Source organism: Bos indicus x Bos taurus, chromosome 20 (genome assembly GCF_003369695.1).
Source record: "Bos indicus x Bos taurus breed Angus x Brahman F1 hybrid chromosome 20, Bos_hybrid_MaternalHap_v2.0, whole genome shotgun sequence".
NCBI classification, from domain to species: Eukaryota; Metazoa; Chordata; class Mammalia; order Artiodactyla; family Bovidae; genus Bos; species Bos indicus x Bos taurus.
In genome coordinates, this window is record NC_040095.1 from 31,038,669 (window position 1) to 31,057,585 (window position 18,917).

Sequence of the window (18,917 nt, forward strand, 5' to 3'; positions counted from 1 at the left end):
CAACTTCACAAAACAGTGTGATACCCAGCATCTCACTGTAAAAGCTATATACAGCATCAGCAGTGTTGGGAATATTAAAGACTGACGGTTCTTCCCCACCATATCAAAGCTACTTCTAATAGAATCCCCAGGGTAATATTTCTTTATGCTCATAAAACATCAAAATAAGTTTCAGAGATGGGTACAACTTTGTGAAGCATCTAATCCTATTTTGAGCTCAAATGCTTCTACAAGAAAGAGAGGGAACCAAGTGCCTAACTTTGATCCATTGTGAATGAACTGTACCTGAAATCCAAACCAATGTAACTAATCCCTCTAACCAAGGCAGGACTGGAGCCAAGGAAATCAAAGAATTCCTCAGAAACAAGAGTCTCCTCATTCTAAACAAGCTAAGAACAATGTTGTCTCTAGCCTAGAATGTGCCTTCCAGAGAAAAGTCCCTATTATACTTCGCAGTCAATTGAAGGCAACTCCTTGTTCCTGCTAAAAAAAAGAGAGAGAGAGACACCCACAGATACAGTGAAGTTTATAAATTCCCACCCACCCATCATGCCCACTTCTTGCACCTCTTCAAGAAGACTAGGCTAGTGGAACTGTGCTCCAGTGACCTCTGGGCAGTGTTTTAGAGATCTCATTTATCAATCTTAATGGGAATGCTTTGTTTAAGGAGCAGAGGGGATTTACAGGAAGGGAGACAAAGAGGGACCAGAGGGAATAAGATGCTACTGGGCCCCAAGGCACCATCCCACTCCACATACCAAAGCCCAATCCCTGGAAAGGAAGGAAAAGAGAAACAAAGAAGGAAGAAGGAAGGGAGAGAGAGAGAGAGAAAGAAAGCAAAGCAGACTGGGCCAAGTTATCCTGAATCAAGAAATAACAAAAGATCCCATAATTTAAAAGACAGAATCCGTTCTCCAGAGAGGGAACAGAGGCTGGAAGTGGAGTAAATACCTACTTATGAAGCCTCCATAAAAATCCCCAAAATACAGGGTTCTGGGAGCTTCCAGGAGTAGGGCCCAAAGAGGGCACTGAAGCCCCACACCCTTTCCCACCTGCCCTGCTCACCTCTCCCAACAGGACTTTCATCTTATCCTTTATCATATCCTTTCATAATAAACTGATCAACAGGAAGTAAACTGTTTTCCTGAGTTCTGTGAGCAGCTCTAGCAAATTAATCAAACCGAAGGAGGGGGGTTGGGAACCTCTGGTTTACAGCCCACCTGTCAGAAGCATAGGTAGCAATCTAGACTTGTGACTGGCATCTGAGAGGTGAGGGCAGTCCTATGGGCCTGAGCCCTTAACCTGTGAGATGTGACGCTACCTCCAAGTAGACAGTGGGAGAATTCAGTGAAACCGTAGGGTGCCCAGTTGGTGCCGGAGGAGTGCCTGGGGTGGGGAAAATCCCCACAAATTTGGTAACAGGAAGTATCAGAAACACAAGCAAGAGTGGATTTTTTCCAAAACAGTCCTAAATCAGACTTTCCCGCATCTGCAAGACAATCTGAATTCTGAGACAAGACCAAGAAGACAGGACCCACGTCATCCAGCCTTGACCTCCCTTTCCAACATCATCTCAGATCACACTTCACCTCACTCACCACACCCCAAGACCAGAGGCCTCCTTCATTTCTCCTCGAGCACAATGAATTCCATCCCATCACAGTGTCTTTAAAGGTGCTTCTCCCCTGGCCCAGAATCCCGAACCCCCCTTTCTTTCTTCCCATCCTTGAGGTCCCAACTTAAATGCTACAGGCACTTTCCCCATCACCCTAACTACAGTAGCCTGCTCCCATTACCCACCCACCATACCATCCTGTTCATTTCCTCCATATATTAAAAAATCTCCTATATTTGTTTGATGGTTTATTTCCTCTCTGTGGGCCCTACTAGAATGTAAGTTACATATGGGAGGGATTTTGTTTGTCTTGTTCATGCCATATTGCCAGCTCCTACAACAGTGCCTGGCATATCACAGCCATCAACAAATTGATTTTAGCTCATTCTGGACAAGTAAGAACACTCCATGTTTAAAGGAAACTCAAAATATTCATTCTACCCTGAAAAGGCCATCTATTATCTAATTCTTTGATATCAGGAAAGTGTTTGTGACATGTAACTAAAATCTCTTATGCTGCAGTTTAAATTCTCAGTAAAGACAGTCACTTTTCCACCTTTTAAAAGCTGACTGATTCTCTTTCCTTTACTCCTTGTCTTCTGTTTCACTTTTTAATCTTTTATAATCACAGCTTTCCTCTCAACTTTCATATAATTCCAGAAAGGTTCTAACCAAAACTGAGTAGTGGATTGTGCATCAAAGCATTCAGCCAGTTTAAGAACAGCAGCCAACTTCTGACCACCATGAGGGCTAGACCTTTACTTATGATCCTAAGAAAGAAGTCCGGATGTAATCACCTTACGTATCAGACCTCTGCGTTGTCTCTTTGTATGTTCTTGTTAAGTGTTCTGGCTCCACTTGGACCACTTGCCATCATCTTCACCTGCTTCACCTGGACTCTTTTGGGGGAGTTTTTGGTGAGGGGGGTTGATTTTTTTGGCCGCACCACAAGGCATGAGGGATCTTAGTTCCCTGACCAATGATCAAACTCTGCAGTAGAAGCGTGACACTTTAACCACTGGACCGCCAGGGAAGTCCCACCTGCTCTGTTTTTAAAGTAAAATACTATATACTGGGTTATATACTATATAATACATATACTATATAGTTACATACTAGATTTCTAGTATATATCCTAGTAGATATATACATATATCTACTAGATATATATACTATATACTAAACATATGTGTGTGCTAAGTCACTTCAGTCAGGTCTGACTCTGTGTGACCCCATAGACTGCAGCCTGCCAGGCTCCTCTGTCCATGGGATTCTTCAGGCAAGAATACTAGAGTGGGTTGCCATGTCCTCCTCCAGAGGATCTTCCCAGCCCAGGGACTGAACTGGCATCTCTTAAGTCCACCTATATTGGCAGGTGGGTTCTTTACCACTTGCGCCATCTGGGAAGCTATATACTAGGTATACTATGCTATATACTAGATATATATCTACTAGTATATATACTAGAAATCTAGCATATAACTATTCAGTGTATATATATATATATTATATAGTATATAATCCAGCATATAATTTATATAATATACTAGATAGATATACAGAGACACTATTTACACACTAGCATATATACTAGAGTTCTCAAAGCTGCTATTGTTTTTTTTTTTTCATTTTTTCCGGATTTCTTTTGTGTGAGAGCTCTGGATTGATATTACAAAGAACGTAAAAGCAGGAAGCACCAAGTACACCTATACCCCCCAAAGTGTACTCTGCAGATAGATGACAATATTTAAGGTCCTGTTTCCTATACTTTACCAAAGTGCTTATACTGCCATTTACGACATGTGGCCTTGAAGGTCACAGCATAATCTATTCTTTCACTTAGCCACCCTGACCTATCTCCTGCTCCTCTCTGCTCTAAATATAGATTAAAGAAACTGCAGCCTTTCCCCCTGCCAAATACTCTGACTACACCACCTACTATTTACTGTCCTCTTGACCCAAAATTTGGCAAAAAGTGAGAAAACCAAGTCCTTCCCAAGCCAAAATGTCACAATCACTGGGAAGTTGAGAGCTTGCTAAATGGTGTCACGAAGTTTTAAAAAAACTAGTAATAAGTCACCCAAATCCCTTTAAGAATTCAAGTTAGAAAGTAAAAAACAGAAAGGGAAAAAAAAAACCTTAGAACTTCCAGAAATGTCAAAAATTCTTTTTTTCCCAAGTAATCTTAAGCAACTTTGAGGCGCCACCATATATTACACGTGACACAAAAGTTATCACTGTGACATTAACAGAGAACCAAAATTTTTAAATAACTGTATATATCCTTGCCTTTAATTAATTCACACTATAAAGAAACATTAAAAGTTTAACCTACCTTAGCTGGAGGAACTTTTCCAGCAGCTGTGATCTGACCAGTAAAAAACCGTCCAAAATGATTTGCTGCTAGTACAACAGCCTTGTAACTTAGGAAAATAGACAAATAAGTGGATAAATAAGTCTATAAAATTAAAGAACTTAAGCTTATATTATCAAAATTATTAGAGAACAACTAAAATTTATACAGTAAGTACTATCTGTCAAAAACAGCTCTAGGTACTGCATATATACTTACTCCTTTGATCTTCACAACAACCCTGTGGATAAATATAACTATAATCTTCATTTTATAGGTGAGGAAATTGAGGCATGGAGAGACAAAGAGACTTGACCGAGGTCCCTCAGCTATTAAATGGCAGAGCCAGACATCTGACCCTAGCATCCTGCCTGCAGACACACTCTTACCCATGATGCTCTCTGACTTCATGATGACCACTACAGAAAATTAGCTCGGATAAAATAAGAGAAGCGAAGGGAAGACAAGAAAATGCTAACAACAGTTTGCTTTGGCAGCTAGGACTACAGGTACTTTAAACTTTACTTTATCATCCAAATTTTCTTTGATGACTGTGTAGCATTTATATAATATGGGGAAAAAATCTTTAAAATTAAAAAATGAGGTTGGCTATCTGTTCATACATAACAAAATTCCAACCTCATAACCAAAAACACTTCCCCTGATCTCTAATGGTTGGAACTGTCATATTTTGAGACAGCACGATCTAATTCGAATCTGAGTTCTGTCACTAACTAGTTTTGTGACCTTGGGCAAATTTCTTTAATTCTCTAATTCTTGGTTTCCTCATCTCTAAACTGGGGACAATAAGGGTCTCTTAGAGTTGTTTTAAGGACTGAATAAGATAATTCAGTAAAGCCCTTACCATAAAGAATCACAATAAGTGCCTGGCAAGTATGTTTTTAGCTAAAGAAACACTCTATACATCAAAAACTAGCAATTTATACCAAGTTTTCTTTACTGGGTATTTTTACTACATTAAATTACCTATTACATTAATTTCATTTTCATATTATTTTATACTTAAAAGGTACTTTTGCACACTCAGTAACAAACACTCTACCTTATCATTATAATGCAAAGATTATAATCATAATGCAAGCATTATGATGATAAGATCCACCTACTAGCTGACAAAAAAACCTTTACCTGGTCATATTTTTGTAAAACAAATTTATAATAATCAATGCAAAAGCATGTAATAGTTACTACTATTACTTATAGCAAGAAAAAATATTTTAATGATTATATTACTTGTTAGTTCTGAATCCAAGTGATAAAAAGTTTCAGAGAGCAAAGATGATAAAGACTCAAAGGCCACGGGAAGAAATTAATTTTGATTAAAAGATTTAGTTGCTGTATTGGGGGGAAAAAAAAAAACCAGACAGATTACACAGGAAATGTACAAGAAAACGTTGGTAGTGGGGAAAAGTGATAAAAGTGGGCCTGTTTTGGAGGAGAGCAAAAAGGCTCACATGAACACAGTGAACTAGGAGGAGCATGTCATCACAGTAACACGCCTATGTGTGTGAGTTAGATAATGATTTATCACATATTGTATGGGTAAGTCGGAGAAGGCAATGGCACCCCACTCCAGTACTCTTGCCTGGAAAATCCCATGGACGGAGGAGCTTGGTAGGCTGCAGTCCATGGGGTCGAGAAGAGTCAGACACAACTGAGCGACTTCACTTTCACTTTTCACTTTCATGCATTGGAGAAGGAATTGGCAACCCACTCCAGTGTTCTTGCCTGAAGAATCCCAGGGACGGAGGAGCCTGGTGGGCTGCTGTCTCTGGGGTCGCACAGAGTCGGACACGACTGAAACGACTTAGCAGCAGCAGCAGCAGCAATACGGGTAAGTATACTAGACGATTCATCTCTAACTACGCCTTTTGCATATATCAGCTCAGGACCTAAGACAGTGATTCTTTAAAACTGTGTCCCTGGATCTCCAAAAGCTCACACTTCAACCAACTATTAGAGCATCATGGATGGGAAGGAAAACAGAGACACAGTGTTTCTGGATACCCTTCTGTCCCTTAATTCAACTGAAGTGAAGTGTTAGTCGCTCAGTCGTGTCCAACTCTTTGCGACCCCATAGACTATAGCCCTCCAGGCTCCTCTGTCCATGGGATTCACCAGTCAAGAATACTGCAGTGGGTTGCCATTTCCCTCTCCAGGGGAATCTTCCTGAACCAGGGATCAACCCCAGGTCTCCTGCATTGCAGGCAGATTCTTTTACTGTCTGAACCACCAAGAAAGCATTAATTCAACTAAGGCCACTTGAATTATTGGATTTGTCTATATTCCCTCATGTTTCATTTGCTCAAAAGATTCTGCAGCTGAAAACCACCGATCTAGAGCTACTGACTGGGATAACCTTTCGCACATGTGCAAAGCAACACCATCCTTAAAACTTCACATTGTTCATTTCCTACATAAAGGTTTCCCTGATGGCTCAGATGGTAAAGAATCTGACTGCAATGCAGGAAACTGGGGTTCAATCCCTGGGTCAGGAAGATCTGCTAGAGAAAGGAATATCTACTCACTCCATTATTCTTGCCCGGAAAATTCCACGGACAGAGGAACCTGGCAGACTATAGGCCATTCAGACACAACTGAATGGACAGAGGAACCTGGCAGACTATAGGCCATTCAGACACAACTGAATGACACTTTCTTTCCTATATAAAATTTTAAGTCCCACACTGCATAAGCTCTTTCAGAAACTAAATAAATGTGACAAAAGTTTACATTGTCCCTCTGCATTAATTCACATCACAAAAAAATCTTCAAACCAATCATTTGTCATATTACATAAGGAAACAAAATGTATTCTATTTGTCATTTTTGTTTACTGCATCTCTTTCACATCAAAAATGAACAGCTGGAATCCAGAGAAGAATCTGTAGCACATTTGATATGCTACATCTAAGATATGAAACCTAAGAAAACTTTTGGCTCCTAGGTCAGCTGTAAAAGTCTTTATTCAGGTTATCTTTCTTCCTATATCGTTTTATTTTTAAATTTTTTTCATTTGTTGGTGCCTCACTCATATTAGCAAGTTGCCACTATTAATCGTTTTCTGCCTAAAATCTAATTCGTTTCTTAGATAAGCTGATTTCATAAACATCATCTGATTTCCAGATTTTCCCCACTCTCCAGGCAGAGTCAGCAATATACTGCACTTACATAGTTATGCCTGTCCCTGCTCTGTGGCAGGCATAGGCACACATGACTGTTACTCAGTCAGAGACACATTCCTCTGAGCTGAATGGGTCCTAGAATTCTCAACACAGAGTCCTGGCAATAGACGGGGAATGCATTCAGGCCGGCAGGCAAATGAAGTTTATTGCCATCTTGGCCACGGTTAGCCTTTAGTTATCATGGGTTTTGACCTAAGATGAAATTTCCTCGAGTGCAGACATTTTCCCTATTTATTAAATAATTTATAAATTTCCCTAGGCAAAATGTAATTAAAGTGCTAAATCTATCAATATGTATATATTAGATGGGACCATATGAAACTGCTAATGTTCTACCATTTTTGACCCTATGACAACAGTAATTTATGTCAACTAAACTTAGTCTGGTAATAATTTCACAATATATACATATATCAAATCATTGTATAAATTTTAAGGTGGAAACAATGTTCTATGACAATTATACCACAATAAAACTGTAATTTCAACTAATATATACATAGACACACACACACACACACACATGAAATACAGTATATCACCATTAAAGTACAAATAAGTTCCAAAGAAAAAAAATTGGAACATTATGTATTCAGAAATCAGAAGTACTTTTTAAGCATAGATTCAGAAGCCTCATAATTAGTAAACTAAAATAAGACTTTCTACATTGCACCCTTTCTCATTCTATATAAATAACAGTCTTAAAAACAGTACTAGACTTATGTGAATTTTAAACCATTTGTCCTAAATTGTTATCACTACCCTTGCTATTGACTTTAGTAAAATATGAGTTTACTACATTAAAGCTTTTGGATAATTATAAATTGCTAAGACTATGGTTTACTTACCATGCAGTTTTTCATGAAAACAGATATTAAGAAAAATAAGCACACATTTGAAAAAAAAGTCATTTCCTTTGGTAGAAAGAAATACTACTTCCCTTCTGCCCATGAAGATTAAAAAGTAATGTACAATAGCAGGCAAAGTGAATAGCCATTTCCTACTGATGACCGTGGAACAACACGAATCTTAAAAGTAACTGAAGCACACTCTTGGAAGGCTGCAATCTCCTAGCCACTACAAGTAAAATCATTGTAAGAGAGAAGAGCTGTAGTGAGCACGTTTCTGTAGCACCACTGTGCTCTTGTTCAACTGGAAAACAATCAACCTACCCGGCAATGTTGGCCATGGAGCTTAGCGCATCATATCCCTGAGCAATTGTGACTCTTGGAACCTGGTCCATTGCCAGAACTGTCGTCTTCCTTTTGGACAGTTTATTTAGCAAGTCTGGATTTTGGGCTGGGTAAATAAAACTGATCAGTGTACCCGATGTCTTTAAAAGATCAGCTTCATGAACACCTAATGTTGGGTTAAGCATAGGGGCTCGCACCTGGGGGGAAAAATGTCACTGATTAAAAACGTAAATACCTTTATCTTATTTTTAAGTAAACAAGACAACTAAAATAATATACCATTATTGAAATAACACTCCAGAAATAATCTCTCATGAAAAAATTTCTTCCTCAATTCCTAAATAAAATAAAGCACATAGAAATTTATGCCACTGATTATCTGACTGAACTTATGACCTAGTCTTGAGTAACAAGCACACATACCTGGAAATAGTGTCAGGACAGGTTTGACAATGACAGGTAGAGGAATTAAAAAAAACAACAATCTGTTTTTTTGGGGGAAACAGGTTCTACAACAAATCTGTTGTCCCAAAATCCACTACTCTGGTAAAATTAAGAAACATTAGAATAAACAGACAGTAAGCTTTTGTTGAATGTTCAAAGATTCAATTCTTGTTAATTTGCAAGCATAAACATTTGGAGTGGTTAGAAGTTAAGAACATCATAAACTAAAATCTCCATGTCATGTGTATAGATTTATGCCACCTTAAAGTTTCAGAAAAATCTACAGATGGACACAACTCAAACCAGTAGCCTTGCTGAGTTGGGTTTAAGCAAAAAGCTGCAACGTACTCTGTTACGTTGAATCAAGTCAATGACACACACTATACATGCCTGAAAGTTTCAACTGTCTACTTTTTCAAGCCAAATTTTTAAAACTTCCAATTAAAAAGGTGTTTTAAAATGTGTTTTACATCCCTGTTCAAAGTCAACCTTCAATTAAAGTGTATCATTTCATTAGCTCCCAATCTGCAACAGCAGTGCTCTTAGGCTAGAAAGCACAGAACAAATACAGCTCTAGGACTTCTGTTTTAAAAGGAAATGAAACACAAACACTAGGTCAATACTTTCATTTAACAGCATTTCATCTCAATTTACCTATGAAACACCTTTATCTGTCATTCCCATTTCAGTTGTTGCTGTGGTGATGCGTGTGATTTTAGGCTCTGGACTTTAATTAAGACTCTCTGACAAGGTCTATTTTTTTCCTCAGTGAGAATCTATAATATAGATTTAATAAACATTAGAGGACAACTTTGAATTCTCCTGGCCCCTATCAAATGCTTAGCTGAAACTGCTGACATCTGAGTGAGTGAAGCCAACACAATGTCTCCCTGAAGATGCTTTTTGGGGTAACAAATTCCTCAGAATATTAACAGGCTTGAAGAGAGGTCTCAGAAGAGAGACCCTAGGTCAAGTAGTTTATTACTACAAATATAAAATTATTTAAGTTTTCGTATTACAGGATTCCTCAGTGTCTTTAACATGGCTCATACACATTGTGAATCTACAGGAAACACATAGCATTTCTAAAGCTTACGTGCACCTAGTAACCTCTTTTTGTGGGGTACCTCAAAAGGTTTTTGATCCCTAAAACATACATTAGAATGGATTACACTTATTTTTCGATTTTCCCCTAAGCTTTTATTATACTGTTATCTCAAGTATCAGTATACCTAAATGCTTAAACACTTAAATTACTATTTATTTCCATATCATAAATTTGTTATTAATTTTCTATAGAAAAGTTTTGTGTCTCCTGCAAAAAACACTATGTAAGATCCTATCAAGTTATTCAGTTGACTATATGTAAAAAAGCCTAGGTATTGATTCCCCTTTAGAAATTAATGTAGGAAAAAAGCTGGTCTATCCTAGAAAAGTGAGACTATTTTAACCTGATAAACATGCTTATTTAATCCATACCTCACTACTTGCCTTGGTTGCGTGTTAAGACATTTCAGTCATGTTTGACTCTTTGCGACCATATGGACTATAGCCCAGCGGGCTCCTCTGTCCACAGGGATTCTCCAGGCAAGAATACTGGAATGGGTTGCCAGGCCCTCCTCCAGGGGATCCTCCTGATGTAGGGACTGAACCTGCACCTTCTGCGACTCCTGCGTTGCACTCGGATTCTTTACCCCTGAGCCACCCTGCCCCACGTGGCTTGGTTACCGAAGACTTAAGATTTAAGTTACTGTTCAGCTCATCTATGTTATACTCTTGATACAGTTTCCCTTTCTCTACATGATTTTTTACTTCAGATTTTATTTGTAAAGTTCTTTAGCATATAGCTCTCTATTACACATTACCTTAAGACCTTTTATTAAAGTAGGTAAGTCTATTCTAAGCCCAACGTTACTTTTTCCAGAATAGTCCTGCCCTCTGGAAATAATACTTACATCAGTTAAATCACTGACCTATGATCCTTCAAGATATCAGAATACCACTGTGCATTCAGTCCAAGGAGTTCTTTGCCTCTTACTATTCTAGTAGGAGTTAAATACTCACCCCAGAGAAGGCAATGGCACCCCACTCCAGTACTCTTGCCTGGAATATCCCCGGACAGAGGAGCCTGGTGGGCTGCAGTCCATGGGGTCGCTAGAGTCGGACACGACTGAGCGACTTCACTTTCACTTTTCACTTTCATGCACTGGAGAAGGAAATGGCAACTCACTCCAGTGTTCTTGCCTGGAGAATCCCAGGGATGGGGAAGCCTAGTGGGCTGCCATCTATGGGGTCGCACAGAGTCGGACACAACTGACACGACTTAGCAGCAGCAGCAGCAGCAAATACTCACCCAGGGGTAATGTGGACATATAGGAACCATATGGTACGAATGTTACCTAGCCAATAAGGAAATTCCACAGAGCAAATGTAAGAAAGAAGATCATTTCTTCTTTTCTCGTGCTTAAATATAGTAATATAGTTCACATTGCCTCATAAAAGTTCTGAGTTCTGGTGGCTCAGACAGTAAAGAATCTGCCTGCAATGTGGGAGACCCAGGTTTGATCCCTGGGTTGGGAAGATCCCCTGGAGGAGGGCATGACAACCTACTCCAGTATTCTTGCCTAGAGAATTCCAGGGACAGAGGAGCCTAGTAGGCTACAGCCCAGGGGGTCACAAAGAGTCGGGCATGACTGAGTGACCAACACTTTCACTTTCATAAAAGTTCTACTGAAACGTGAAGAATAGTCACAACATGCAATCATTTCTTTGAGGAAAAAAGCATCATTTGAAAGTATGAAAACTGTAACAAAAGAGAAAGTACTTTAATCTTGGTACAAGAAGTAATCTTTCTACAAGAAGATTTAGAAAAGTCAGCAAGCCATAAATGGAAGGGGGAAAGGAATAATTACTTTGACCACCAAATCAGAAGCCAGCACTTCCTTCGCCCCTTGGATCTGGGCACCTGCTGCTCTGTAGTGATCATCTGAGAACTTGGAAGCTTCACCTGCGCCAGATTCCACAACAACATTAAACCCCTGCTTGACCAAGGCCTGAACGCCAGCAGGAGACAATGCCACTCGCTTCTCATTTTGGAAAATCTCTTTGGGGACCCCAACAGTTAGTTGCTTGTATGGAATTCCTACAACAAAGACAAAAAAAAAAATTTGGTAAGAAACAACACCAAAATTCAAAGTTTTAATAATGCAGTTCAGAAAATGGAAATGGGAAATTTGTTCAAAATACACTACATGTACAGGCTGCTGTTCAAAGTGATGTTCCTGATTCATAATCATAATTTTTTAACTTTTTTTGATAGATGATAGGAAATTCTTACACCTACTCTCCTGAAAATCCTAAATATTTAACCAAATGGCTTTCTTCGAGGCATATAACTAGCTAGCTTAGCTTATTCGTAGGGAAAAAAATGGGTTGAAAGGCCACTCAACAAACTAACTCCACTCATTAAACTAAACCTCTGTGGTTTATGGTCCCCTGGTCCTTATCTTTAAGGAAGACGGAAGTAACTGTTGCTCAGTCACTCAGTCGTGTCTTGACTCTGCGACACCATGGACTGCAGCACACCATACATCCCTATCCTTCAACATCTCCCAGAGCTTGCTCAAACTCATATCTATTGAGTCAGTGATGCCATCCAACCATCTCATCCTCTGTCATCCCCTTCTCCTCCTGCCTTCAATCTTTCTCAGAATCAGGGTCTTTTCCAATGAGTCGGCTCTTTGCATCAAGTGGCCAAAGTACTGGAGTTTCAGCTTCAGCATCAGTCCTTCCAATGGGTATTCAGGGTTGATTTCATCCGAGATTGACTGGTTTGATCTCCTTGTTATCCAAGAGACTCTCAAGAGTCTTCTCCAGCACCACAGTGCGAAGGCAACAATTCTTCAGCGCTCAGCCTTTTTTATTGCCCAGCTCTCACATCCATATATGACTACTGGAAAAACCATAGCTTTGACTACATGGATCTTTGTAAGCAAAGTAATGCCTTTGCTTTTTAATACACTATCTAGGTTTGTCATTGCTTTTCTCCCAAGGAGCAAGTGTCATTTAATTTCATGGTTGCAGTCACCATCCACAATGATTTTAGAGCCCAAGAAAATAAAGTCTGTCACTGTTTCCATTGTTTCCCCATCTATTTGCCATGAAGTGATGGGACCAGATGCCATGATCTTCATTTTCTGAATGTTGAGTTTTAAGCCAGCTTTTCACTTTCCTCTCTCACTTTCATTAAGAAGCTCTTTAATTCCTCTTCACTTTCTGCCATAAGGGTGGTGTCATCTGCCCATCTGAGGTTATCAATATTTCTCCCCACAATCCTGATTCCAGTTTGTGCATCATCTATTCTTGGTCATACCTGATTAGACCAGGGGGTCAGCAGATGGGTTAAAGATAACAGTCTACAGGCCAGACAGAAGGGAAACCAGTAGCGCATGAGACAACTTATAGAGGAACTCTGCCCTGTGGATACTCCATGTCGGCCAATGACTATTCAACCCAATCAGGATCTCTCAGAGAGAAACGGGACATGAGACCCACCAAAAGGACCAGGAGAGTAGAATGACGCAGCAACTATTTGTAAACAGAGCCACAAGGTAATCAAAGGGAGAGGGTCAGCAGCCACAACAGCAGAAACGTTGGTTGTGGGCATGCAGATGGAAAAGAGTGACAGCAATGAAATCCAGAATAACACCCCTCTTCTCCAAGAAGGAGAAGAACGGTTCCCTGTGCTCCATACTTCCCAAAAGTCCATACAACAAAAATAAAACCTCATCACAAAACATAACCTGCTGTGATTCTGTTCCCTGCAACACAGAAGAACCCGTATAACACAGTTAAATTATTTATCCCTGAAGAAGGAAATGGCAACTCACTCCAGTATTCTTGCCTGGAAAACCTCACCTTCAGAGAAAACTGGCATGCTGCAGTCCATGTAGTTGCAAAGAGTCGGACACAACTTAGCAACTGAACAGCAACAAATTATTTATATACAGTTCAGACCAGCCTTAGCTAAAATACACTAGTTTTTTTTTTTCTGTTGTTTTACTCAATATATGGGCATAAACAGTATTTTTAATGAAGAGCATCTGCTTCTGTATGTCTTATTAAAGTCTAGAAAACTTACTCTAGCAATCTAAACTTTAAATATATATAATAAAAAGGTAAATCAAAATATCTCCTCAGAGTAACTTATTAAGTGAAACTTTATAGAGACTAAATCAACCTAAAAATAGCTGCATTTGGACATACAGTCTTAGATCTCATACTATTTAAGCAGTAATAATTGATAGTAAGCCAAAGGCAAACACATGCTGAATCTTCCTCTCCACTTAAGAGAGAGGAAAATAACTGAAAGATAGCAAATTTTTGGATTAAGGTGAAAAATTAATTATATAAACTTATCTAGAGTTCACTCATTGGACAACCTCAAATTCTCTAGGTCCTACATATCATATGCCAAGGAAGTTACCGAAGACAGACAAAGTCACATCAAAAGGATTTAGGAACCAACCTGGAAGGGCTTCCACTGGCCAGATATGAGACAATTTGAGCATCAAAAAGGAAAATAATTTATTTCAAATGTCATAAAATACATATAAAGATGCTAAAATCCATGCATTCATTATAATAAATATTTCAAAATTCAAAAATATTCAAAAAATAAATATTTGCTAAAAGCTTCTCAACTTTGGAGAAAGTAATATGTGGTAAGATGAATAATAGTCTCCCAAATATATCCATGTCTTAATCCTCAGAATCAGTGAATACGTTCCAGTACATGGCAAAGGAGAATTATGGTAACAGATGGAATTAAGGTTGTTAATCAACTGACCTTGAAACGGGGAGAATATTCTAAATTATGTGGGTGGGCTCAATATATCACATGGATCCTTAAATGTGAAAGAAGGGAGCAAAAGAGTCAGAGTCAAAGAAAAATTTGGAGATGCTATCCTGCTGGCTTTGAAGACAGAGAAACAGGCCATGAGCCAAGAAACGTAGACAGTCTCCAGAAACTGGAAAAGGCAAGGAGACAGATTCTCCCCTAGAGCCTCTGGAAGGAATGCATCCTGCTGACAACCAGTGAGAACCATCTCAGGCTTTGGCCTCCAGAAGTATAAGATAATAAAATAAATGTGTCATATGAAGCTGGTTTGTAATCACCTAATACAGCAGAAGTAGAAAATGAATACATAAGAGAACCAACTGATGAGCAAAACTAGTAAATACTGAACACTGATCAAACATCTACCCACCTTTTCCATACAACCTCAGAGTAACTAAATTCAGTTGGCCCTCCTTATCCACGGACTTCCCAGGTGGTACTAGTGGTAAAGAACCCACCTACCAATGCAGGAGGGTCAGACACAACTGAAGTGACTTAGCATGCATGCACTCTGTATCCACAGATTCAACCAAATGCAGATCAAAAGTATTAAAAATAAATTCCGTAAGTTCTGAAAAGCAAACTTAGATTTTTTACATTGTATCGTGGCACTAGTGGTAAAGAACCCGCCTGCCAATGCAAGAGACATAAGAGCTGCGGGTTCGATCCCTGGGTCAGGAAGATCACCTGAAGGAAGGCATGGCAACCCACTCCAGTATTCTTGCCTGGAGAATCCCATGAACAGAGGAGCCTGGTGGGCTACGGTCCATAGGGTCACACAGAGTCAGACACGACTGAAGTGACTTAACACACAGGCATCATGAGTAACCTAAGGAAGAAAGTGAAGTCACTCAATCGTGTCCAACTCTTTGCGATCCCATGGACTGTAGCCTACCACGATCCTCCATCCATGGGATTTTCCAGGCAAGAGTACTGGAGTGGGTTGCCATTTCTTTCTCCAGATGATCTTCCCAACCCAGGGATGGAACCTGGGTCTCCCGCATTGTAGACAGACACTTTACCATATGAGCCACCAGGGAACTCAACCTAAAGATGATTTAACCTCAAGATAAGAAACGTAAAGATGATTTAAAGTATACAGGAGGATCTATGTAGATTATATGCAAATACTACACCATTGTATATGAGGAACTTGAGCATCCAAAGATTCTGGTATTCACGGGAGGTCTGGAACCAATCCCCCATGGATACCAAGGGATGACTGTAACAGAAGGAAAGTTTTTTTAATAGAAAAATTCTAGCTAATAAATGAAGATAAAATGATAGGATATTAAAGCTACTGATAAAATCACATATTTAGTTAACAATCAATTAAACCGCTGCTAGTGCCTCTGAGTGAAAAATCAATGGGAACTTCACAAAAGATAGATCACACTGACAACATCTAAACTCACTGATCAATCCTCCTGATGTAATACAACAGATAGTACATAACATCACCTATGAAGTACACTAGCTGAAAAAGGCAAACCTGAGTCAGATCAAGCCTTGAGATCTAGCTAAATATTACAGAAAATACAAGAAACCTAGTTAAATAATACTAAGGGAATAATGTGGGAAATTCTACAGGACAACTAAATTCTTCAACAAATAAAAAGAAAAGAGAGAAGAGGCACATACAGACTGAAAGAGACCTAAGAGACAAGCAAGTAAATACAGCACATGGACTCTGGATCATAATTTGAACTAGGCATCTGTTTAAAAAAAAAATTTGAGAAAATATTAAAACTGACTGAAATTACTTTTCAAGCTTTTCAATGTGTTAATGAAATTGTGGCTATATTAAGGAATAAACAGAATCCTCATCTTTTAGAGATTAAAAAAATAACTATCTAGGAAATAGTCAAGAACAGAAATTAAGCAAACAAAAAAAGCCTTACTCATAATTGATAATAGAGATCTTGAAGTACATACTTTCACTTACAAGGGCAATTCCCGTGTACTCAGTGTAGTTACTGACTTTTGCTTTATACACTTTCTTATCACACTGGATAATCTGGCCTTCCAGAACACTTAATCTGAAGATAAGGCTGAGAGCTCTTAAGGGCAGGTACCCTGCCAATAATGACTTGTCACGTGAGAATAAGAAAAGAGGCTATGAAATCTACCAAAGGCAGACATAAGAACTGAAAACACTTGGCAATTTAGGCATGCTTAATGCACAAACAGTCCTACAAACAAAAAGAGAATCATTCTATATGGCAAAGACTTCTGATACCTCCCAAATATCCATGCTGTTCCTCCCCTAAAAATAACAGAATGTTATTTTTATTTAAGTATGTTGCCATCTAGAATAAAAGGCTAAATGTCCAAGTCTCCCTTAAAGCAACATATTGCCACCTGAGTTCTGGCCAATGAGGTATATAGACAGAGTGCTAGAAAGGTCTTTGGGCAAGATACTTAAAGGGATCTGACACAGCTTAAAAGGTTCCCCTTTTAGCCTCTCCTCCTTTTGGCTTGTACCACAAAACAGAAGCATGTGGGAGTCCTAGCAGAGAAAGCCTGTAGGCCACTGGAAGACTTCAGCTATTACTCTGTGTGAGCTAGGAAGCTGGTGGCAAATTCTGAAGAAAAGAGTAACATGATCTTTCATTTTTAAAAGATAATCCTCATTGTCTTGTACAGAACAGACTGTTGGCAGGGACAGAGGTAAAGAGCACAGAGACCACTTAGAAGACTAATGCAATAGTCCAGGTAACAGGTGATGGAGGCTTGGACCAGGATTGTAAAAGTGGTGATGGTGAGAAAATAACAGATTCAAGATACAATGTAGAGCTGATCTATACCGATCATAAGCACTGGGAATGACTCTAAGGTTTCTGCCCTGAGCAACTGAGATGAAGCTGCCACTTACTAAATCCAGAAACATTAATGCAGATCAATCAATCTGTTTAGTTCCTAATTCTTAAGCATCATTAAGCCATGTATGGTATGACTCCCCAATACCAACTAGGAAAGAGGAAGAGCTACTAGGAGAAATGGTTACTATGACCAATGGTTTCCTGGGTATAAACTCAATTTATTTAACATTTTTCTTTTTCTATTGTATATTCTTCTCTGTTAGCACTGACAGCCAAGAACTTCCGTACATGGAAAATATAAGAAAGCACTCATTCGGTTTTTTACTCAAAATGACCACTCACAAGCACTGGGCTATAAAACTGCGTGATTTATCCATCATCAGATCTATTGTTTCTATGACTCAAAGTGAGACTTTACCTGGTTTTACAGGGGCACTACACCACAGTATCCGATGAGTATGAAATGTTCGTAAAAAATTCTTCTTCCCTGGTAGAACCTTACAGGACCCCAAATTGCTGAGGAAAGGGCATGAACAACCAGTCACCACTGTTTTCAGTAGGTTCGCCATGTTCACAGAAGTTCCCGATTTTCTGGATCCCCAATGTCCTTAAAGGTAAATCACTAAAGGAAAGAAAGCAAAAATGTATGTGCTGAGAACAATATACTTTGCCTTTTGGACATCAAAAACCTTTTTTTAAAAAAAGCAAATTGAGAGAGGTTGGAAAATAACAGTTAAACGTGGGCATCTACAAAGAATTTACTTGCCAAGTCCTTTACTTAAAGAAGATGCTTCAAAAGGTTGTTTCCAATTTAGGTATTTAAAACTTGGAATCTGTTTTCCCACTTAAAATTGTAGTTATAAACTCATTATTCAATTCCAAGCTAGGTCACATAAGTCTAAGTGATCTTTAATGTAGCTGGAAAGTTAAGAAAAGTTGGTATAAAGTCCAGTCACATCATACATGAAAGTTATCATCTCAGTTTGTCCAGCAAAAACTGCACAAAATCAAAATTCCCCTTAGCTTTCCTTAGACTGTCTAAATAGTACAGCAGTACTTGTTTGGCCACTATACAATACAGAAAACCCCACCATCCTTTTCAGCGCAGCAGGCTATACATCCTGAGAGACATACACACCCCCACCCCAAACCCAGCGTGACTGAGTGAGATTCATGTTTGCCAGGCATACATCTCAAGAAAATTTAACATGCACAAAATACAACTCCAATTTTTAAAAAAAGAAAAAAAAGTTCCATAGTTAACTTTATCACATAGGTTTGTGCTTGCATATGTGGGCGTAACTAGGAATTCTGTGAGTGGTTCTTACCACTTGAGGCCCATTTTTGTCAGCTCTAAATGAGCTAGGTGAAATGGCATTGACCTT

The 18,917-nt window shown here is 39.0% G+C and overlaps 1 protein-coding gene across 3 annotated transcripts in view; it reads right to left on the reverse strand.

The window, feature by feature from the left end:
* Window positions 1–18,917, reverse strand: part of NNT (nicotinamide nucleotide transhydrogenase) — a 92,180-nt gene that overhangs the window by 69,157 nt on the left and 4,106 nt on the right. For all 3 annotated transcript variants that reach the window (XM_027520555.1, XM_027520557.1, XM_027520558.1), the window contains exons 2-5: window positions 17,951–18,154; window positions 11,724–11,953; window positions 8,347–8,564; window positions 3,951–4,038 (exon numbers count right to left, since the gene is read on the reverse strand). In XM_027520555.1, coding sequence (XP_027376356.1) covers window positions 3,951–4,038; window positions 8,347–8,564; window positions 11,724–11,953; window positions 17,951–18,101 — 687 coding nt within the window. In that variant the 5' untranslated portion in view covers window positions 18,102–18,154. The remainder of the gene's footprint in view (window positions 1–3,950; window positions 4,039–8,346; window positions 8,565–11,723; window positions 11,954–17,950; window positions 18,155–18,917) is intronic.